Source organism: Prinia subflava, chromosome 2, assembly GCF_021018805.1.
Source record: "Prinia subflava isolate CZ2003 ecotype Zambia chromosome 2, Cam_Psub_1.2, whole genome shotgun sequence".
NCBI classification, from domain to species: Eukaryota; Metazoa; Chordata; class Aves; order Passeriformes; family Cisticolidae; genus Prinia; species Prinia subflava.
In genome coordinates, this window is record NC_086248.1 from 623,807 (window position 1) to 647,121 (window position 23,315).

At 55.3% G+C, this 23,315-nt stretch overlaps 1 protein-coding gene across 2 annotated transcripts in view; it reads right to left on the reverse strand.

Moving 5' to 3' along the window:
- ASXL2 (ASXL transcriptional regulator 2) overlaps window positions 1-23,315 on the reverse strand; it is a 67,590-nt gene that overhangs the window by 27,790 nt on the left and 16,485 nt on the right. Inside the window, exons 2-5 of one of the 2 annotated variants that reach the window (XM_063422448.1) lie at window positions 20,963-21,045; window positions 12,600-12,652; window positions 3,656-3,764; window positions 2,199-2,346 (exon numbers count right to left, since the gene is read on the reverse strand). In XM_063422448.1, the coding sequence (XP_063278518.1) occupies window positions 2,199-2,346; window positions 3,656-3,733 (226 nt within the window). In that variant the 5' untranslated portion in view covers window positions 3,734-3,764; window positions 12,600-12,652; window positions 20,963-21,045. The remainder of the gene's footprint in view (window positions 1-2,198; window positions 2,347-3,655; window positions 3,765-12,599; window positions 12,653-20,962; window positions 21,046-23,315) is intronic. The other variant, XM_063422422.1, reaches the window with a different exon arrangement.

The window sequence follows — 23,315 nt, forward strand, 5'->3', positions numbered from 1 at the left end:
TTATACTATAAGATACAAGGTTATCATATATCCAGTTATAAGATATGAGTTTATACTATAAGATACAAGGTTATCATATATCCAGTTATAAGATATGAGTTTATACTATAAGATACAAGGTTATCATATATCCAGTTATAAGATATGAGTTTATACTATAAGATACAAGGTTATCATATATCCAGTTATAAGATAGGAGTTTCTAATATAAGATACAAGGTTATCATATATCCAGTTAGAAGATATGAGTTTATAATATAAGGTACAAGGTTATCATATATCCAGTTAGAAGATATGAGTTTATAATATAAGGTACAAGGTTATCATATATCCAGTTATAAGATATGAGTTTATAATATAAGGTACAAGGTTATCATATATCCAGTTAGAAGATATGAGTTTATAATATAAGGTACAAGGTTATCATATATCCAGTTATAAGATAGGAGTTTATAATATAAGGTACAAGGTTATCATATATCCAGTTAGAAGATATGAGTTTATAATATAAGGTACAAGGTTATCATATATCCAGTTATAAGATAGGAGTTTATAATAGAAGGTACAAGGTTATCATATATCCAGTTATAAGATATGAGTTTATAATATAAGGTACAAGGTTATCATATATCCAGTTATAAGATAGGAGTTTATAATAGAAGGTACAAGGTTATCATATATCCAGTTATAAGATAGGAGTTTATAATAGAAGGTACAAGGTTATCATATATCCAGTTATAAGATAGGAGTTTATAATAGAAGGTACAAGGTTATCATATATCCAGTTATAAGATAGGAGTTTATAATATAAGGTACAAGGTTTCCTGGGGGCAGGGCTCCAGTCCCAAGGACTTTGTGTGTCCCAGGTCCTGAACCAAGGCAGAGCCAGCCCCAGGGACAGGAGCTGCTCTGGCACGATGCCAGCAGCATTTTATCTCTTTTTGTCTTGACTATGCAAATTGACAGTCATCCAAGCAGCACAAGATACAAATCCCATAGAATTCTCCTGGGCACTGGGAATTCCAGCCTTTCTGTGCTGCCAGGCACTGACCCCCAAAAAAACTCTGCATTGACCTGAGGCCGTGGAACAGGCTTCCAAAATCGAGTGACAGCACTGGGATTGTGGGTGTGGAGTTTGAACAGAAGTGTGAGATAGCCCAGGGTGGGAAACTCAGAGTTTAAGGGTTTAGAATTTATATAGAGCATGATGGAGGTTTTAGGGCAGAGGCCAGTCCTTCTTTTTCGCCTTCTTCTCCATGGGTTTGGGTGGTATTTTGTAATTGGGTGAAAAAATCTGCTTTGTGGGCCACGGGTGTTTGGTTATTGGGTTAAAAGTAAAAACAATATAGGTGTCATCTCATAATTGGTTCATTTGTGCTTACAAGACCTTGGAAAGAGTTAGAGACATTTTTCCCCTTGTTAGCTAAAACTCACAGCTGGTGAGACTGTGCTATGGATAAGAATTAACAAACATCTGAGTGTGAACACCAAAACTGCATCTCCTGAGCATTTAATCCTGGCTCTAATGGGAGAAAAGAAGATAAAAACCTCACACATCCTGGTTTCCATACCCCACTCCCTGTGCTCTCAGGGTCATGGTTTCTGCATAAATCACCTGGGCTAAGGCTTCTCTAAGGCTCAAAGAGAGGGGTGCAAAGAGAGGGGAGCAAAGAGAGGGGTGCAAAGAGAGGGGAGCAAAGAGAGGGGTGCAAAGAGAGGGGAGCAAAGAGAGGGGTGCAAAGAGAGCAGGCAAAAGGGCCTAAGTTCTTGTTACATTACATTTTATCTCTTTTTGTCTTGAATATGCAAATCTACAATCATCCAAGCAGCACAAGATACAAATTTCATAGAATTCGCATACAGCCTGTAAGAATTACTACATTACCATACTGTGTTCCATTTTAAACCCCAGAACCTCGGTTCTAGACCCCATTTCTCCTCCCTGCCACACTGGCAGGGTCCCCCCAGCCTCTGGGCCCTTGGCATCCCTTTATTTGCCAGGGTATTGTTCAGTCCAGAGGGATTCCCCTGCAGCTGGCCTAACCATGGTTTTCCAGCCAGTAACCAACAGCATCCTACACCTCAAAGCTGCCCTCCATTCCTGCTTCGCTTACAGGTTTCAGACTCTCCCAATCTTTTGCCAAACAATCACATTTGTCCTGTTTGACCTTTCCCAAGAGCTCCCGGCAGGGTCTCACCTTTCCTTTTCCAGCGGCTCCTGCGGCCGTCCTTGGCGCAGCCGTCGCTGCTGGAGCTGCTGTGCTCCGAGCTGGGCGAGTCCGAGTGGGCATCGCTGCTCTCCTCGGAGCCCTCCGACAGCTCCTTCAGCCCCTCGGCGATGTCCTTCTGCCAGGGGACACGACAGGGACACGCCAGGGTCACCCCGGGGTGGGGACAGCCCCGGGACAGCCCCACAGAGCCCCCCAGTGCCCCCCAGAGCCCCCCAGGGCAGAGGGGTTTTTTTGCCCAGCACTGTTGGGGCCCCACGGCTGCTTCAGTGCTGGCCCCTGGGAGTCCCCACAGACCCTGAAGGCAGGGGACACATTCTGTCCCCATTGTCACCTCCCAGTGACTCCTCAGAATTCCCTGAATTCCCCATCCCTGACCACCAGGGGATGGAGGGACAGGACACAGGGAATGGCTTCCACTGCCACAGGGCAGGGCTGGATGGGATTTTGGGAATCAGGAATTGTTCCCTGGCAGGGTGGGCAGGCCCTGGCACAGGGTGCCCACAGCAGCTGGGGCTGCCCCTGGATCCCTGGCAGTGCCCAAGGCCAGGCTGGACATTTGGAGCAGCCTGGGACAGTGGGAGGTGGCACTGGATGGGCTCCAGAGACAAATGACACCAAATCAGGAATGGTGTGAGCCAGCTTCCTTCTAATATTTAAAATACAGCTTATTTTTGAAGATGCCAATCAGACAATTCCCCCATTCCATCTCTGAGTGACACTGGGGACAAGGTGATTTCCATCTCTAGATACAAACTGAGAGCAGTGAAGTTCCCCTTTCAGGGCTGGAACTTCATTAACGTTTTAATTACTCTTTCACTTCTGGGACACCAATTCCCAAACTGCAGTGTGGGTAAGGAGGAGCACATGCAGCAGCACCTTCACAGGGAGGGATGTGAAGGTGAGGAACAGTCCCCTTTTGGGATTATCCTGGATAATTTGGACATCAGCAGGGATTTTTCAGGAAAGCGCAGCCAGGCCTTGGCAGGGGCTGCCCAGGGAGGTTTGGAGGAGGTGCCCGAGGAAAGGCTGGTGACAAAGTGACAATCTGGGGATGTGGCACAGCTTGGGCTCCACGCCTGGGCTCTCCCAAGCTCAGGGCTCCGCTCCAGCCCTCGTGGGGCAGTGTCCCCAGCCCTGGCACTCACATTTGGGCTCTCCCGAGCTCAGGGCTCTGCTCCAGCCCTCGTGGGGCAGTGTCCCCAGGCTGGCACTCACATTTGGGCTCTCCTGAGCTCAGGGCTCTGCTCCAGCCCTCGTGGGGCAGTGTCCCCAGCCTGGCACTCACATTTGGGCTCTCCCAAGCTCAGGGCTCTGCTCCAGCCCTCGTGGGGCAGTGTCCCAGGCTGGCACTCACATTTGGGCTCTCCCGAGCTCAGGGCTCTGCTCCAGCCCTCGTGGGGCAGTGTCCCCAGCCTGGCACTCACCTTGAGGGTGTAGACGCCCATGCGGCCCGGGACCTTGTAGAAGATGCCCTCCTCGCCGCGGGAGTTGGTGTGCAGCATGGCATTCAGGCAGGCCAGGGGGGACGTCCCGCTGCCGAGAGAGCCGTCAGTGTGCCCAGGGCCCCACAGACCCCAAAAACCCACGGGCAGCCCCCAAAAACCCACAGCCTCCCAAATCCCACAGCCCCCAAAAACCCCACAGCTCACAAAACCCCACAGCCCACAAAAACCTCACAGGCAGCCCCCAAAACCCCACAGCCCCCAGAAATCTCATGGGCAGCCCCCAAAAACCTACAGGCAGCCCCCAAAAACCCCACAGGCAGCCCCACAAAAACCTCACAGGCAGCCCCCAAAACCCCACAGCCCCCAAAAACCTACAGGCCCCAAAACCCCACAGCCCACAAAAACCTCACAGGCAGCCCCCAAAACCCCACAGCCCCCAAAACCCCACAGGCAGCCCCAGCCCCACACAAACCCCACAGACCCCAAAACCCCACAGGCAGCCCCCAAAAACCCCACAGGCAGCCCCACACAAACCCCACAGGCAGCCCCACACAAACCCCACAGGCAGCCCCACACAAACCCCACAGGCAGCCCCCAAAAACCCCACAGGCAGCCCCCAAAAACCCCACAGGCAGCCCCACACAAACCCCACAGACAGCCCCCAAAAACCCCACACAAACCCCACGGGCAGCCCCCTCAAACCCCACAGGCAGCCCCAGCCCCAGGGGAATGGGGGAAGCTGCCACAGCAAGCAGCAGAGGGGAGAGCAGCCCGTGTGCCAGGGGTGCAGCGGTGTCACCTTCGCCTGTCTTTGTTTGGATAATTTTGTGTAGGGGTTTAAATCTCTTTTTGCTGTGACAGAGGTGGCTTGGGTCATGTAACCAAAAAAAAAGTGAATTTTATCTCATCTGCTGAAACCAGCTGGGGGGATTTTTTTTTTTCCTTTATCTCTTGTAACTCCAGGGGGAGGAGGGTGGATGCCTTTGATAACAGCCCAGCTGTTAAACCAGGTGGGGCAGGGTTTGTGATCTTTTTAATCAACTTTGTCCACCCTGGGGGATATCTCCTGTTCATGGGCCACTGAGGCTCACAGTGACTGACACATTCCATCATCCATTGTGGGGAGGAGCCAACCATTCCCTACCAGATAAAAATGGGGACACAGGGACCCCAGACATTCCTCTTTTCCACTGGATTCCCAGAGGAAGACAGGACTCATCTCACCACCACTGAACCTGTCTGCAGGATCATCTCTACTCCAACAGAACCACATCTGTCACTCCAGGAGGATTTATTTGCACTGCTCCCAACACCCTGGCCAACGGGGTGTCAGGTCATATTCCTGACTCCGTCAGGGTTTTCTAGGACTTTTTGTTTCCTTTCTTGCTTGGTGGGTTTTTTTTTGTTTTGTTGTTTTTTGTGTTTTGGTTTTTTTAAATTTTTTTTTTTATTACTGCATTTCTATTTTTAATATTCCTAGTAAAGGAATATTAAAAATATTCCTATTTCCTGTTATTCCTATTCCCATATTTTAGCCTGAAAGCTCCTAATTGCAAAATTGTAATAATTTGGAGGGAGGAGGTTTTACATTCTCCATTCCAAGGGAAACTCCGGTTTTCCCTGACAGATCCCTGTCTTTCCAAACCAAGACAAGAGGATTATGAGAAAAAGGTAAAACAGGCCCAACTTAAGGTAAACAGATTTTATTAACACACACTAAAAGAAGAAAAACAAAAAAAATGAAACCTTTAAAACACTCTCTCCTTCTCACAAGTGTTCACTTTCCCACAAACACTACAAAGAGATAAAACTTGTGATTTTTAGTCAGTTTTACTATTTAAAAACCAATATTTTATCAATTCTTTAGGGAGAAAAGTTTCTTCTACTTTGCTGTGGGATTTCCCCCCTTTGACAACCTAGAACAGTTCTTTTGTGGGTTTTACCTGTTATAAAAACAGCTTCACAAGGGAATGTGACACCACTGCAATGGGTTAACACAGCTTAGCTTAAGGTTAAATAAAAAATATTTCCCTGTAAGGACCTGGAAATGTCCTGCAGAAAGGACAGGGACTATCACAGGCACTGTTCCATGTGGTTAGTAAGGAAATTCCATAACAAACCGTAAGAGAGACTCCTCTCCCTAAAAACCAATTAAAGATTGGGCAAACTACCTGAAAATCCCAGGGTTTATCTCTTTATGTTGTCAGTAGGAAAGTGAACAGTTTATAGGGAGAGGTGGTTTTGAACGTTTTGTTTTGAATTTCATCTTTTAGTGTGTGTTAATAAAACCTATCCCTACACCCTCTAAGTGTGAGGCTGTTTGCTTTTCTTCGCAGTAGAAGAGTAAATTATTCCAGTTTACCCTCAAACCACAACACCAGGGATGCTGCAATCCTGGGAAGAAGCAAACAAAACCCCCACAAGTTCAGGCTCTCCAGGAATTCTCTAACAAATTCTCTGGGTGGGCCTCAGAGCAGGTTTGGGTGAGCTGAGCATGGCTCCAGAAGGACTCCAAGTTGTGTTTTTCCCCAAAAAAACCTCTGTTGTACTGGAACTGGGTTGTGGGGCAACAAATGGAAAGCAATTGTGCAATTCCTCTGGGAAGGGGGAGCTCTGCCAGCCCAGCCAGGACAGTGGAGACGCATCCATCTCCTCAGCACTGCTGCAGGGGGTTGTGTTTGCTTTGAAATCCCATCCTGCCACAGACAGGAGCGGGCCCAGCACTGAGCTGTGTCCCCAGGGCAGGGACAGGAGGGTCACAGCCTCTGCCACCCCCTGTCCCTGCTGGGAACCACTCTGGGGAGCCAGCACAGCCCTGCTGGGAACTGAGGGGGAATTCTTCACCTCCCACAGCCCGGGTGGGCAGGAGGGCCCTGGGCTGTGCCAGCTGTGGGGGTGGCAGCAGGGCCAGGGCAGTGCCATCCCCTGTGCTGGCACTGCTGGGGCACCTCCAGTGCTGGGGGCAGCTCTGGGCCCCTCCTGACAGGAGAGCCCTGGAGAGGCTGGAGCATGTCCAGGGCAGGGAACAGAGCTGGGAAGGGAAGGGAGCCCCAGGAGAGGCTGAGGGAGCTGGGAAGGGGCTGAGCCTGGAGAAAAGGAGGCTCAGGGGGGACCTCAGAGCCCCTGCAGGGCCTGAAGGGGCTCCAGGAGAGCTGGAGAGGGACTGGGGACAAGGGCTGGAGGGACAGGACACAGGGAATGGCTCCCACTGCCACAGGGCAGGGCTGGATGGGATCTTGGGAATCAGGAATTGCTCCCTGTGAGGGTGGGCAGGCCCTGGCACAGGGTGCCCAGAGCAGCTGGGGCTGCCCCTGCATCCCTGGCAGTGCCCAAGGCCAGGCTGGACACTGGGGCTGGAGCAGCCTGGGACAGTGGGAGGTGTCCCTGCCATGGCAGGGGTGGCACTGGGTGGGCTCTGAGCTCCCTGCCCACCCAAACCAGTCTGGGATTTGATGATTTGCTGCTTTCCCAGTCCCTCCCAGGCTGTGGAACAGCAGGGATCACCCAAATCCCTCCCATTCCCTGGAAGCTCCAGGCTGGGATGGAGGAGAGCCCTGGCAGGGCCCTGAGCTGTGCCTCACCCCACTGAAAGCTGCCCCAGAATTGATCCAAGCCCCCCACACCAGCCCAGAGCCCCTCTGGAAGCTCCCCCAGGAATGAAGCCTTGGCAGGGTCATCCCTCCTAAAGCTTTCCTCTTCTGCTCCTGCAGGACTGACTCCCTGTTTAACAGCTTCTCCCTGGATTTCAGCTCTTGTTCTCCCAGGTTTCCCTGTTTAACAGCTTCTCCCTGGATTTCAGCTCTGGTTCTCCCAGGTTTCCTTGTTTAACAGCTTCTCCCTGGATTTCAGCTCTGGTTCTCCCAGGTTTCCCTGTTTAACAGCTTCTCCCTGGGTTTCAGCTCTGGTTCTCCCAGGTTTCCCTGTTTAACAGCTTCTCCCTGGATTTCAGCTCTGGTTCTCCCAGTTTTGTCCATCTCCTGGAATGTGCCTGTGCCTGGAACTCTTCTGGAAGCTGCCCCAAACCCGACACCGCTCCAGCCTGGCAGAGCTCAGCAGAAACTGTCTGTGGTTAAAATCAGCCACCAAATCCCACCTAAGAATGGAATGGGGCTGATGTGGGGAGAATCTGCATTTTTATAACCTATCCTGCCTGTCTCTAGTGAGCTCTCAGCCCCGTGGGGAACCATCCCTGGGCCACCAGCAGGGCCACGAGGGCTGGGCCACCTGCAGCTCCTGCTGAGCTGAGCTGATCTCCACAGGAACCCCACACTGGGCACAGGAACCCTAAACCGGACAAAAAACCCTCCAAACTGGGCACAGGAACCTCCAAAACTGGACACAGGAACCCCAAAATGGAAACAGGAACCTCCAAACTGGACACAGGAACCCCAAACTGGACAAAGAAACCTCAAACTGGGAACAGTAACCTCCAAACTGGACACAGGAACCCCAAACTGGACAAAGAAACCTCAAACTGGACACAAGAACCTCCAAAACTGGACACAGGAACCCCAAAATGGACACAGGAACCCCAAACTGGGCACAGGAACCTCCAAACTGGGCACAGGAACCTCCAAAACTGGACAAAAAAACCCTCCAAACTGGACACAGGGACCCCACATTTTAAAACCCCACCAATCCAGCCCCAGAGGGACACGACATGGTCTGGAATTCCTGAAGAGCCTCTGGAGCTCAGCAGGGCCAGGCCAAGGTCTGGAATTCCTGAAGAGCCTCTGGAGCTCAGCAGGGCCAGGCCAAGGTCTGGAATTCCTGAAGAGCCTCTGGAGCTCAGCTGGCTGACAGGGTGTCAGGTCGTATTCCTGACTCTGTCAGGGGTTTCTAGGACTTTTGTTTGTTTGTTTGCTTGTTGGGTTTTTTTTTGTACTACTGCATTTCTATTTTTAATATTCCTAGTAAAGAACTGTTATTCCTATTCCCATCTTTCTGCCTGAAAGCTCCTAATTGCAAGATTCTAATAATTTGGAGGGAGGCAGTTTTACATTCTCCATTCCAAGGGAAACTCCAGTTTTCCCTGACAGATCCCTGTCTGTCCAAACCAGGATTAATTCCCCAGAGCCAGGGACACTGACATGTGAAGGGATCTCTGGAAAATCCAGCCAGCCCTGCTGCTCTCCCTGGCTCCCAGCCCGGCCCAGCAGCCCCGGGATTGGGACAGGCTGGAGGCACAGGGCAGTTCTGGGCTCTGTGCACTGAAACCAGCAGGGCTGGAAGCACAAAATTCCCACAAAATTCCCACAAAACCTTCCTGCCAGAGCTCAGGAGAGCCAGCAGGGTCTGGGCAGCCTTGCCCAGGCTCAGGCTGCCGTGGCATTCCTGGTTTTTCCTTCTCCCGTGCCTGGGATCTCCAGTGGGAGAACTGGGAAACTCCCGAATCATTGGCTCTGGAAGTTTTAGGCCACTTCACTTCCCCACAGCTGAGCTGTGATCCTCATTCCCAGGGGACCAGAGCCTAGAAAAACCAGGGAGTGACAAACCCAGCCCTCCCTTGGCAAAGGCCAGCGGGGTGAAGCTGGAATCGATCCTGTGGTTTCAGCTGGAACCAAAAAATGGCTCAGGCTGGAGAGGAGAAGGATCCAGGGAGAGCTCAGAGCCCCTGCAGGGCCTGAAGGGGCTCCAGGAGAGCTGGAGAGGGACTGGGGACAAGGGCTGGAGGGACAGGACACAGGGAATGTAATCCCCTTGGAGCATCCCTTCCCTGAGTGTAACCCCCTTGGAGCATCCCTTCTCCCCTGTAATCCCCTCTGGAATCCCCTCTCCCACTGCAATTCCTCTGGAATTCCTTCTCCCACTGCAATCACCCTGGAATCCCTCTGGATCATCCCTTCCCTACCACAGTCCCCCCTGGAATCCCTCTGGAATCCCCTATCCCACTGCAATTCCTCTGGAATTCCTTCTCCCCCTGCAATCCCCCTGGAATCCCTCTGGATCATCCCTTCACTGCAATCCCTCTGGAATCCCTTCCTGCACTGCAGCTCCTCTGGATTATCCCTTCTCCCACTGCAATATCTCTGGAGCATCCCTTCATGCACTGCAATCCCCTCTGGAATCCCCTCTCCCACTTCAATTCCTCTGGAATCCATTCTCCCCCTGCAGTCCCTCTGGATCATCCCTTCTCCCCCCACAATCCCCCTGGAATCCCTCTGGATCATCCCTTCACTGCAATCCCTCTGAAATCCCTTCCTGCACTGAAATCCCTCTGGATCATCCCTCCTCCCCCTGCAATCCCCTCTGGAATCCCCTCTCCCACTGCAATCCCACTGCAATCCCCCTGGAGCATCCCTTCCCTACCACAGTCCCCCTGGAATCCCTCTGGAATCCCTCTGGAATCCATTCTCCCCCTGCAATCCCTCCTCCCCCTGCAATCCCCCTGCAATCCCCCTGCAATCCCTCCTCCCACCAGTCCTGCTCCAAGCCCTCAGGTGACTTTTCCAGCTCTCAGGGGACAGTGGCACCAATCCCTTCCCTCCTGGCTGCCCTCGGGCTGTGTTTGGGCCCCCCAGCCCTGCCCCAGCCCATGCCAGGGCATTTCTCTCCCCCAGGATGATTTTGTTCTGCAGCTCCGGGATCCCGCAGGCACAGGGAGCTGCTGGGCTGGGAGGAGCCCTGGGAAGCCCTGCTTTGTCCCCAGGGAGGTGACAGCAGTGCCAAGGGAAGCTCCAAAGCCACCCCCAGCACCCATTTCCCACCTCACTGCCCGATCCTGCTGCCACAGGCACGGCTCTGCCCAGGGGAGAGTTCCCCACGTTTCCTCTGGAGCTTTCCCCTCTTCCTGGGTAAGGGCTTCCCCCTTCAGGGGAGAATTTCCCACTTTTTCCTTTGGAGCTTCCCCCTCTCCCTGGGTCACAGCTCCCCCCTCAGGGGAGAATTTCCCACTTTTTCTTCTGGAGCTTCCCCCTCTACCCTGAATCAGGACTCCCTCCAGGGGAGAGTTTCCCACTTTTTCCATCCAGGGGAGAGTTTCCCACTTTTTCTTCTGGAGCTTCCCCCTCTCCCTGGGTCAGGGCTCCCCGCAGGGGAGAATTTCCCACTTTTTCCCCTGGAGCTTCCCTCTCTCCTGTGAGTCAGGGCTCCAACTCAGTGGAGAGTTTTCCTCTTTTTCCACCCAGGCGAGAATTTCCCACTTTTTCCTCCGGAGCTTCCCCTCTCCCTGGGTCAGGGCCCTGCCCAGGGGAGAGTTTCCCCCTTTTTCCTCTGGAGCTTCCCTCTCTCCTGTGAGTCAGGGCTCCACCCCAGGGGAGAATTTCCCACTTTTTCCCCTGGAACTTGCCCCTCTTTCTGAGTCAGGGCTCCAACCCAGGGGAGAGTTTCCCATTTTTTCCACCCAGGGGAGAATTTCCCACTTTTGCCCCTGGAGCTTCCCTCTCTCCTGTGAGTCAGGGCTTCCCCCAGGGGAGAATTTCCCACTTTTTTCCACTCAGGGGAGAATTTCCCACTTTTTCCTTTGGAGCTTCCTCCTCTCCTGTTGAGTCAGGGTTCCATCAAAGGGAAGAATTTCCCACTTTTTCCTCTGGAGCTTCCCTCTCTCCTGTGAGTCAGGGCTCCACCCAGGGGAGAATTTTCCTCTTTTTCCACCCAGGGGAGAATTTCCCACTTTTTCCTTTGGAGCTTCCCCCTCTCCCTGGGTCAGGGCTCTGCCCAGGGGAGAATTTCCCACTTTTTCCTTTGGAGCTTCCTCCTCTCCTGTTGAGTCAGGGTTCCACCAAAGGGAAGAGTTTCCCACTTTTTCCCCTGGAGCTTCCCTCTGTCCTGTGAGTCAGGGCTCCACCCCAGGGGAGAGGTTCTCACTTTTTCCACCCAGGGAAAAAATTTCCCACTTTTTCCTCTGGAGATTCCCCTTTCCTTGGGTCAGGGCTCCACCCCAGGGGAGAATTTCCCACATTTTTCCTCTGGAGCTTCCCCCTCTCCCTGCGTCAGGGTTTTGCCCAGGGGAGAATTTCCCACGTTTTCCTCTGGAGCTTCCTCCTCTCCCTGGGTCACGGCTCCCCCCTCAGGGGAGAATTTCCCACTTTTTCCACCCAGGGGAGAATTTCCCACTTTTTCCACCCAGGGGAGAGTTTCCCAGGTCTCCACCCCAGGGGAGAGTTTCCCACTTTTTCCCCTGGAGCTTCCCCCTCTCCTGTGAGTCTGGGTTCCACCAAAGGGAAGAGTTTCCCCCTTTTTCCTCTGGAGCTTCCCTCTCTCCCCTGAATCAGGGCTCTGCCCAGGGGAGAATTTCCCACTTTTTCCTTTGGAGCTTCCCTCTCTCCTGTGAATCAGGGTTCTGTCCAGGGGAGAATTTTCCTCTTTTTCCTTTGGAGCTTCCCTTTCTCGCTGGGTCATGACTCCCCCCTCAGGGGAGCATTTCCCACTTTTTCCACCCAGGAGAGAGTTTCCCACTTTTTCCCCTGGAGCTTCCCCCTCTCTGGTGAGTCAGGATTCCATCAAAGGGAAGAATTTCCCACTTTTTCCCCTGGAGCTTCCCTCTCTCCTGTGAGTCAGGGCTCCCCCCAGGGGAGAATTTCCCACCTTTTCCACCCAGGGGAGAATTTCCCCCTTTTTCCCCCTCTCCCAGAGCCAGGAGCTCTCTGCCAGGCAGTGCCAGCTTGCAGGGCTGGCAGTGCCAGGAGCAGGGCAGGGTTAGGGAAGCAGCTCCTGGGCCAGGTTACATTCCCAACGTGCAGCACCCCAGGCAAGCAGCACAAACCCCACATGCACAGCCCGAAGAGGCAGCAGGGACAGGGACACAGGCAGGAGCAGCTCCCAAGCCCCGGGGTCCCAGCTGCAGGCACAGGGAGCAGTGTTACTCCAGGGTTACTCCAGGGTTACTCCAGGGTTACTCCCGGGAGCAGGGCAGGAGCAGGGATTAGGGAACGGCAGGGTTAGGAGAGGAGCTGGCAACGAGCAGCGCTGGGTCTGGTCTTACCTTCTGCAGGTGCAGTGCAGCCCAAAAAAAGGAGAGAAACACCCCTTTAACAACTTGAGCAAAACAATGGAGCCGTCAGCAACCCGCACAAACCCTCCCCCCTGGCAGCACACCACACCCCGGGGCTGTGGGGCAGGAATGTGGGGCAGGGGGGGAAAACCTGCCCGGGGATGTGGGGCAGGGAGGGGAAAACCTGCCCGGGGATGTGGGGCAGGAATGTGGGGCAGGGGGGGCAAAACCTGCCCGGGGCTGTGGGGCAGGAAATGTGGGGCAGGGAGGGTAAAACCTGCCCGGGGATGTGGGGCAGGGAGGGTAAAACCTGCCAGGGCTGTGGGGCACAAACCCCAGGCAGGGAGGGTAAAACCTGCCCGGGGCTGTGGGGCAGGAATGTGGGGCAGGGGGGGGAAAACCTGCCCGGGGATGTGGGGCAGGGAGGGCAAAACCTGCCCGGGGATGTGGGGCAGGAATCCCGGGCAGGGAGGGTAAAACCTGCCCGGGGCTGTGGGGCAGGAAATGTGGGGCAGGGAGGGTAAAACCTGCCCGGGGATGTGGGGCAGGGAGGGTAAAACCTGCCAGGGCTGTGGGGCAGGAAACGTGGGGCAGGGAGGGTAAAACCTGCCAGGGCTGTGGGGCACAAACCCCAGGCAGGGAGGGTAAAACCTGCCAGGGGCTGTGGGGCAGGAATCCCGGGCAGGGAGGGTAAAACCTGCCAGGGGCTGTGGGGCAGGAAACCTGGGGCAGGGAGGGTAAAACCTGCCAGGGGATGTGGGGCACAAATCCCGGGCAGGGAGGGTAAAACCTGCCAGGGGATGTGGGGCAGGAACCCCGGGCAGGGAGGGTAAAACCTGCCAGGGGCTCCCAGCGTGGATCCTCCACTGCCACCCTCACCTGGGAGTGAACTGGGGGAAGCCCTGGGGATGTTCCCCATGTGGAATCACCGTGGAAGATGAATTTACTCACTCCTTCTCCCCCTCAGCACTGTTGGGAGTATGAATCCCCCCCCAGACCAAATCCACACAGCCCCAGGAGTGCCCAAAAAGGTGAGGATCGAATTAGAACTTTTAGAGAGTAAAATATATCAATCTACACAGATATGAGGTAGAAACGCAAATTTAGTTTTAAATAAAAAGAGGATTTTTAAATGTCTTACAAATAAGAGCTTGTGGCAGTAAATAAAAGAAGCTTTGAAGTTTAGTTTAAAATTTAACATTTCAGCCCTGCTCTTAGCTCACCACTGCAGGGAACACAGGTCAGCACCCCAAACTCCCAGGGGTTTCATGGGGCAGCACTTCCTTGCCCCAGGGTGACCCCTGGGCTCCCCAAGAACCCAAGCCAGGGCATGTTTGGAGTGTCCCCCACAGCCCCAGGACGCCTGCAGGGTCTCACAGCCTGCCCCAGCAGCTCCCCGAGGGCATCTCTGCCTGCACACCCGGATTTTGGGGGTCCCTGAGCTGCTGGGTGCCCCCAGAGCGGGCACGGGTGCAGGGCCAGGGGAAGGACAGACAGAGATGGAGCCCATGAGCCACACCTGGAGCAGCGTCCCTGGAGAAATCCCATCCCCCTGGGGGTGGGGGGCAGTCTGGAGGGCACCACAAAGCTCTCAGAACACACTAATTAACAGCTGTAATTAAAGGTGTATCGGCACAGCCAGATGGGAGCTGCAGAACACCAGAGACTGGGAACACAATCCCCTGCAGCCTCTCAATTTATGGGTTTGAGGTGCCCTGGTGTCCACAGCTCCTGCCCGGGGCCCTCCTCATCCTCAGGGAGCAGCTCCTGGTCTCAGGGCAGATCAAAGGGGAAGCTCCTTCCTCCCTGGGGCTGCAGTTAGAACTGAAGTGTTTGTGGGATCCTCTCTGGATTTCTGCTGCACACCCACCAGCCAGCCTGGACCCAGGAGAAACCCCAAATTCAGGCATTTTGGGGGGCTCAGCTCTGGTGTTTTCCAGGAGGGACAGCCAGGATCTGGGGTTCCTCACCCACACAGGGTTCCTGCACACCCATGGACTGAGGAGAAACCCCAAATTCAGGCATTTTTGGGGGGCTCAGCTCTGGTGTTTTCCAGGAGGCAGAGCTGAGCTCTGGGGTTCCTCACCCATACAGGGTTCCTCCACGTCCATGGATGGAGGAGAAACCCCAAATTCAGGCATTTTTGGGGGCTCAGCTCTGGTGTTTTCCAGCTCTGGGGCTCCTCACCCACACATGGTTCCTGCACACCCATGGACTGAGGAGAAACCCCAAATTCAGGTATTTTTGGGGGCTCAGCTCTGGTGTTTTCCAGCTCTGGGGCTCCTCACCCACACAGGGATCCCGCCCACACCTCCCCCTGCAGCAGGGAACACCCTCCTGCACAGCAGCAAAACCTCTCTCTGCAGTTTTATCTCGGGCAAACAGCAAGAACTGCCGCCCACAGGCTGGGCTGGGAAAAGGGGAATATTCCTCTGTCAGTCATGGATTTCATCCCTCTGCAAGGGGAATGTGCAGAGAGGCACCTGACGAGTCTCCCCTGCAAATAATTGTATTTAATCCTCCCTGCCAGTGCTAACAGTCTGACCTTTCTGTAGCAGGGCTCTTGTTGAACTATTACATTTTGAACCAACACTTTGCCCTACTTTTAGTATTTATTATTTATCAATTATAAATAATGATTTATCTATGTTATTATTTATTGGATTCTACCAATTCATCTCCATGTTCTGCACAGACACTGAGGGGTTCAGGAACAAAGCCCTTGTCCCCAGTCCCTCTGCAGCTCTCCTGGAGCCCCTTCAGGCCCTGCAGGGGCTCTGAGCTCTCCCTGGATCCTTCTCCAGGTGAGCACCCCCAGCTCTCCCAGCCTGGCTCCACAGCAGAGGGGCTCCAGCCCTGCAGCAGCTCCAGGCTCCTCTGGGCTCTCTGCAGCAGCTCCAGACAAAACCAAACCCCTGTGAGCTGCAGGGACTCCCTGGGCCCTCCCTGCTGCAGCCCCAGTCCCAAGGAACTCCCAGACAAACACTGAACCATCCCACAAGGAAAATGCTTCCAACAAATTCCCCTTTCCCACTGGCAGAACGTGAAAGAGGCACAGAATCCCAGGCGTGAGTAGGAAATTCTGCCCAGGACAACCCCAAGAGGCTGGCAGTGCTCTCATGGATATTTTACCACACCCAAAACCCAAAGACCTCACTCAGGAGATCTGAGGTAACCCAGGCTGGGGATTCCTTAGCAAGGAAAATATTCCTGGTGTCCCTGTCCTATCCCAGCAGCAATACCCAACCCCTGGGACAAGATCTCAGGGTGTCCCAGGACACAGGGAAAGGATGGATGGGCTCTTGGGAATCAGGAATTGTTCCCTGGCAGGGTGGGCAGGCCCTGGCACAGGTGCCCAGAGCAGCTGTGGCTGCCCCTGCATCCCTGGCAGTGCCCAAGGCCAGGCTGGACACTGGGGCTGGAGCAGCCTGGGACAGTGGGAGGTGTCCCTGCCATGGCAGGGGTGGCACTGGGTGGGATTTGTGCCCCCTTCCCACCTAACCCAGTCTGGGATTCTCTGATTCCCTCTCTGTTCCAAACACCACCAGTGAAAAGGGAAATTTGGCTTCTGTGCCTTCCTCCCCCTCCAAAAGTGGCTCAAGGGTCTCTTCTGGTTCATGGCAGAAATTCCCTGGATCTCTGAATGAGGTACCCAGAGCACCTCGTGTGCTCTCATGTCAGAGATGGAGTCTGTGCTCCCATTATTTCCTTCTTTAACCATTATTTGGTCAAAACCAGCTCCTGTGCTTGGCCAGAGGCTCCCAGGATGCTGCTCTACATAAAAAATCCATGGAAAATTTTGAGTCTTATTGGCTATTGGGAGGAAAAGCCAGCAGAGATATCTTCCAAAAAGCTCATTTCAATCAGATTCTCTTACACTGATCTTAACACACCCGGGGGGACCAAGCAAATCTGATGACAAATTCGGATTTTTGGTTTAAAATGTGACTCCTCATGAGACACGAGTGGTTCCCTGACTCAGTGGCCACCCATCCCACGGATCCCAGGCATTCCAGAGCAGGGAATACTCCCAGCCCTGTGCCACACACCTCCCCTGGCAGTGCCACACACCTCCCCTGGCAGTGCCACACACCTCCCCTGGCAGTGTCACACAGCCACCCCTGGCAGTGACACACAGCCTGGCAGTGCCACACACCTCCCCTGGCAGTGTCACACACCTGCCCTGGCAGTGCCACACAGCCTGGCAGTGTCACACACCTCCCCTGGCAGTGACACACAGCCTGGCAGTGCCACACACCTCCCCTGGCAGTGTCACACACCTGCCCTGGCAGTGTCACACACCTCCCCTGGCAGTGTCACACACCTCCCCTGGCAGTGACACACAGCCTGGCACTGCCACACACCTCCCCTGGCAGTGCCACACACCTCCCCTGGCAGTGCCACACAGCCTCCCCTGGCAGTGCCACACAGCCTCCCCTGGCAGTGCCACACAGCCTGGCAGTGCCACACAGTGTCCCCTGGCAGTGACACACACCTCCCCTGGCAGTGTCACACACCTCCCCTGGCAGTGCCACACAGCCTGGCAGTGCCACACACCTCCCCTGGCAGTGTCACACACCTCCCCTGGCAGTGCCACACAGCCTGGCAGTGACACACAGCCTGGCAGTGCCACACAGCCACCCCTGGCAGTGACACACAGCCTGGCAGTGCCACACAGCCACCCCTGGCAGTGACACACAGCCTGGCAGTGACACACAGCCTCCCCTGGCAGTGACACACACCTCCCCTGGCAGTGACACACAGCCTGGCAGTGCCACACAGCCACCCCTGGCAGTGACACACAGCCTGGCAGTGCCACACAGCCTCCCCTGGCAGTGTCACACACCTCCCCTGGCAGTGTCACACACCTCCCCTGGCAGTGTCACACAGCCTCCCCTGGCAGTGTCACACAGCCTCCCCTGGCAGTGTCACACAGCCTCCCCTGGCAGTGCCACACAGCCTCCCCTGGCAGTGTCACACAGCCTGGCAGTGACACACACCTCCCCTGGCAGTGTCACACACCTCCCCTGGCAGTGTCACACACCTCCCCTGGCAGTGGGGCAGCTCCTGGGCACGCTGCCCACCCAGGGGTGTTTTCCAGGGATTCCTTGGAGCAGCCTGAGGCAGCCCAGCCCAGCAGGGAAAAGGGGGTGACAGACCTCACACAAAAGGGGAGTTTTAGCTTTGGGGTGCTCTGAGGAATCCACACTCAGCTCCCCCAAGCCCTGGGCTCACCCTGGCAGATGTCACCACTGAAATGCCTTCAGTAACAGGATAAAATCCTAAGCTCAGGTGAGGGCAGCCAGGATCCCCCTGGCTCCTGCACTGCTCCAAAACAACCTGATGAAAGCCCTGGTCTTGTCCAAAAATCCCCAAATTGCCCTGCACGTGGCAGAAATCCCCCAGTCCCTGATTTCCTTCCACATCCCCCTGCAATTCCAAGACCTGCTGCTGCTCCCAAGCCCTCTGAGCTCTCCCCCACGCCCTGGAGCTGCCCAAGCTCATGCCAGGGATCTCTACAGGACCAGGAAAACAAGAAAACAACCCCAGCTGGGCTCCCCTTCCCTCTGCCTCCCTGCCAGGCTCTGGGAAAGCCACTGGGCACTTCCCAACCCACCCCCAGCTTGCTGCACCTGGAATTTCCACCAGCCTGGTGTGCAAGGGGATGCTCAGCTCATCACCCCCAAGGACGTGAGGCTGCAGATGGGGAGTTAAACCCACCCCAAACACGCCCCAGAGTGGAAGTGGCAGGGTTTAAGGGGGAGCTGCTCTGTGGGGATCCTTTGCCCCCAAACCAGTCTGCTCTCTGGTTCATTTAAAAGCCCTGAGAACAGCCTCACACCCCTCAGCCACTGCCAGAGGCACTCCCAGAGCTTCCACGTGGGAGGACAAACCCTGGAGAGCCCCACACGCTCACCTGGCAGCTTTTATTCCTCCCCTGGCAGCTTTTATTCCTCCCCTGGCAGCTTTTATTCCTCCCCTGGCAGCTTTTATTCCTCCCTGGCAGGGCTTTTCCTTTAATAAATGCTGATTTCTGTTAAGCCCATCTTGTCACGGGCTGTGACCGACCAAAAGCCCAACCCAGCACAAATCCCGGCACTGGCTGCAATTTAATTGCTTCAAATGTGCCAGCCCTTCAGCTTTTAACCTAAAGAAAGCTTTATTACACCAAAATAAAGCTTTATTATCTCGGTGTAATATGTAAAAGCAAGGCTCCCTGCCCAGCATCCCAGTGTGGCCAAGGAGAAGGGCTGAAATTCGAGTTTCCCACCTGGCTGCTCCCACAAACACCTTGGGGACTGCAGCTCCTGGTGCTCCAGGCAGCTCCTTTGGAGAGGAAAAAACTCCCAGGGCTCAGGCTCAGCCCCAGAGCAGCTCTAAGAGGAGGAGCCTGAGAAGGATGAAAGGCACAGCTGCATTTCTGCCCTGCTTTTTTTGGCTGTTTTGGTCCAAAATCTGCCCTGACCAGGCACAGACTGGATCCTCTGGGTCCCACCTGGGCTCCTGCCTGAGGCTCTGCCCAAACCCCGCTGAATTGTGCTAAAAAGGTTCAGCAGTGTCAGAGCTGGGTGTCTGCTGCCCCTGTGCTCTGCCACCAGTGCTGAGCAGAGAGCAACGGCTGACCAGTCCATCCCCAGTCTGACCAGTGCCCCTCCAGTCTGACCAGTGAGCCCCAGCCTGACCAGTGCCCCTCCAGGCTGACCCGTCCATCCCCAGTCTGACCAGTCCATCCCCAGTCTGACCAGTCCATCCCCAGTCTGACCAGTTCATCTACAGGCTGACCAGTGCCTCTCCAGTCTGACCAGTGGCCCTCCAGTCTGAGCAGTGCCCCTCCAGTCTGACCAGTCCATCCCCAGTCTGACCAGTCCATCCCCAGTCTGACCAGTCCCCTCCAGTCTGACCAGTCCATCCCCAGTCTGACCAGTGCCCCTCCAGGCTGACCAGTCCATCCCCAGTCTGACCAGTCCATCCCCAGTCTGACCAGTGCCCCTCCAGTCTGACCAGTGCCCCTCCAGTCTGACCAGTGCCCCTCCAGGCTGACCAGTCCATCTCCAGTCTGACCAGTCCATCTCCAGTCTGACCAGTTCATCTCCAGGCTGACCAGTGCCTCTCCAGTCTGACCAGTCCCCTCCAGTCTGACCAGTCCATCTCCAGTCTGACCAGTTCATCTCTAGTCTGACCAGTCCATCTCCAGTCTGACCAGTTCATCTCCAGGCTGACCAGTCCATCTCCAGTCTGACCAGTGCCCCTCCAGGCTGAGCAGTCCATCTCCAGTCTGACCAGTCCATCTCCAGTCTGACCAGTGCCTCTCCAGTCTGACCAGTGACCCTCCAGACTGACCAGTGCCCCTCCAGTCTGACCAGTGCCCCTTCAGGCTGACCAGTCCATCTCCAGTCTGACCAGTGCCCCTCCAGTCTGACCAGTGCCCCTCCAGTCTGACCAGTCCCCCTCTCCAGTCTGACCAGTGCCCCTCCAGTCTGCCCAGTGCCCGTCCAGTCTGACCAGTCCATCTCCAGTCTGACCAGTGCCCCTCCAGTCTGACCAGTGCCCGTCCAGTCTGCCCAGTGCCACCCTCAGCTGCAGTGAGGGACAGCCCAACTCGTGCACTTGTCCCTGCACTGTTTCCTGCAAAGCACAGGGATTGCTGCATCCAGCTGGCAAAGGGGAGTGGAAAATGCAACTGAGACAAATTCAGGATGGCTGCTTCACTCCAAAACAGATAAGCAGGCCCAGCCCAGCCTCTCTCTGCCCTTCTCCTTTGCTCTAAGCAAACAGGAGAAATTCTCTGTACCTGCCACGGGTCACTGCTCCTCACTCGTCCCTGCAGAGCTGATTCCCACCAGGACCCTGCAGCTCAGCTGAGCAGCTCAGGAGCTGGCCTGGAGCTGCTCTGTGCCCTGGAGCTGGCCCTGCTGTGCCCTGCTGGGGGCTCAGCATCCCCCCAGGCTGCTCAGGAATGTCCCTGAGGAATAACCACAGCACCAGGAGCCAAGATTTCTACAGCACAACCTTTAACTGAGGCTGCTCCCTGAGTAACTCTGAGCTCTGCTGAGGTCAAACTGACCATTCACTTCTTTTTTAAAGAAGAAATTTTAAATTGTTATGTGTTTTTCAGTCCCTAGAGCCTGAAGCCTCTGGCCAGGGCTGGGTTATCCTTTAAAAGTCCTGCACACCTGGGGATCAGGGCTGGCCCTCACTGGGGAAAAGCACTTGGGAGCTGTTTGTGAAGGGGACCCAGACCCCAAACCTGCAACATTTCGGTCCCAAAACCCCTCAGGAGCTGGGGGTTAACAGCAAACCACACTGAGCTGGAACCACAGCACCTGTGGCTTTTCCTGCTTCACTCAACTCACCTGATTTCCTTAAGTCCTTCTTTCTGGATCACTTGAAGGATCTCTTTATGGCTCATGGGTGTGTTGGGATATTTCTCCAGGACCTGGCAAGCAAGAGCAGACAGAGAGGAAGTCACTCCTTTGCACCCTGAGCTTACATTCAGCTGCACCAAAATCTCCATTTAATGGCTTGGACTCCCCCAGGGGAGAGCTGCAGATCCTCCACACCCCCTGGAGGAGCAGAGAGGTTCCAGAGATGGGCTGAAGGACTTCCCTCAGTGCAATTCCTGATTTCATTTCCAGTGAAATTAGAGAATGAAATGCTCCACAGCCATGGGGTGGCTCCCCAGGCAGAAACTCCACTGGGAACGCTGCAAGAACTGTCCAGACACACTCCCCAAACCCCAAACCCCAAACCATAAACCCTCAGCTCAAACAGCTACTGGGCAGGGGGGCTGAAAGTGCTGAAGCTGAAGGAAATGTGGGTTTGGCACTGCTGGGGCTGTCAGAAACTCCCTGCACACACAGAGTGCCCAATTCTGGCCTGTGGAAACAGGGCTTTGGTAAATTCAGCCTTGGCAGCCCTTCCCCAGCTCCCTGGGAGCCCTGTGCTCCCTTGCAGGCAGCAGTGCAGCCCAGGCAGCAGTGCAGCAGCAGTGCAGCAGCAGTGCAGCAGCAGTGCAGCAGCAGGCAGATGCCACTCTCCACACGTCACTGGGATATTTCAGGCCACACTGGTGCTGGTCAGGGGGATGGGCAGGAAATGCCTCGTTTCCTCCTCAGCCTCAGCTTCTGAGCCGAGCCCAGCACACGAAAGGCCAGGCCTGAGTTAGGCTCAGCCCAGAAGCTCCCAGAGGCTCAGCACAAACCCTGCAGTGACCGTGCAGGAGGGCAGGAGCAGCTCCCACTGCCCAGGGTCCCCCAGGTCCCTCATTCCCTGCAGGAACACCAGTTTATCCCAGCACAGCTCTCCTGGAGCAGGGCTGTGTTGAGCCCAGGGCCCTGCAGCCCCTCATTCCCTGCAGGAACACCAGTTTATCCCAGTACAGCCCCTCTGGAGCAGGGCTGTGCTGAGCCCAGGGCCCCCCAGGTCCCTCATTCCCTGCAGGAACACCAGTTTATCCCAGCACAGCCCTCCTGGGACACGGCTGTGCAGAGCCCAGGGCCCTGCAGCCCCTCATTCCCTGCAGGAACACCAGTTTATCCCAGCATAGCATAGCTCCCTGCTCCAGCAGGGCTGTGCTGAGCCCAGGGCCCTGCAGCCCCTCACTCCCTGCAGGAACACCAGTTTATCCCAGCACAGCCCTCCTGGGACAGGGCTGTGCAGAGCCCAGGGCCCTGCAGCCCCTCACTCCTGCAGGAACACCAGTTTATCCCAGCACAGCCCTCCTGGGACAGGGCTGTGCTGAGCCCAGGGCCCCCCAGGTCCCTCATTCCCTGCAGGAACACCAGTTTATCCCAGTACAGCCCCTCTGGAGCAGGGCTGTGCAGAGCCCAGGGCCCCCCAGGTCCCTCATTCCCTGCAGGAACACCAGTTTATCCCAGCACAGCCCTCCTGGGACAGGGCTGGGCCAGGTCCTGCAGAGGGGCAGCACCTCCCTGCTCCCACAGCAAACCTGGTGTCCAGCCCCATCTGCAGCTCGGGGAGCTCCAGCTGATGGCCCCACCCTGGAAAATCTCCTGTTAAGGGATGTTACAGCCTGAATTTCACAGACTCCCAGGATGGTTTGGGTGGGAAGGGGCCTTAAAGCCCCTCCAGTGCCACCCCTGCCATGGCAGGGACACCTCCCCCTGTCCCAGGCTGCTCCCAGCCCATCCAGCCTGGCCCTGGGCACTGCCAGGGGTGCAGGGGCAGCCCCAGGGGCTCTGTGAGATCCCAGTGGGGTTTGTTTGCACTGCTGCAGCCCCGGGGCTCACCCCAGCTCCCTCCCAGCTCTGCTGTAACTCGGGACAGCTCAGCAGGAGGGTGCAGAACCGAGGGTCTGCAGGTGATCTCAGCCAGGCCAGGGCAGGTTCTGGGCTCCATCACCCCTGCCCCTGCTCACACAGCTCACCCTGCACCAGCCTGGAGCTGCATCCCCAAACTGGGAGCCCAGGGGAGGCCAGGAATCAAGGACATCTCCATTTCCATCCCTGCTTTCAACCTTTTCCCTGCAGGAGGTGACATCAGGAGAGATGTGAAGCTCAGAGTCCATTCACAGGGAACTCAGGGCATTTGTACCACACCAAACTCTCACTGGGCACTTTCCTCCTGGGCACTGTGACATCCCCTGACTCTCAGAGCTCCTCAGAGTGGAGCAGCAGCACCACAATTCCTGGATTTGTCACCAGGCACCCCCAGGATTGTGAGTGAAGGCTGAGTCCTCCCAGAAAA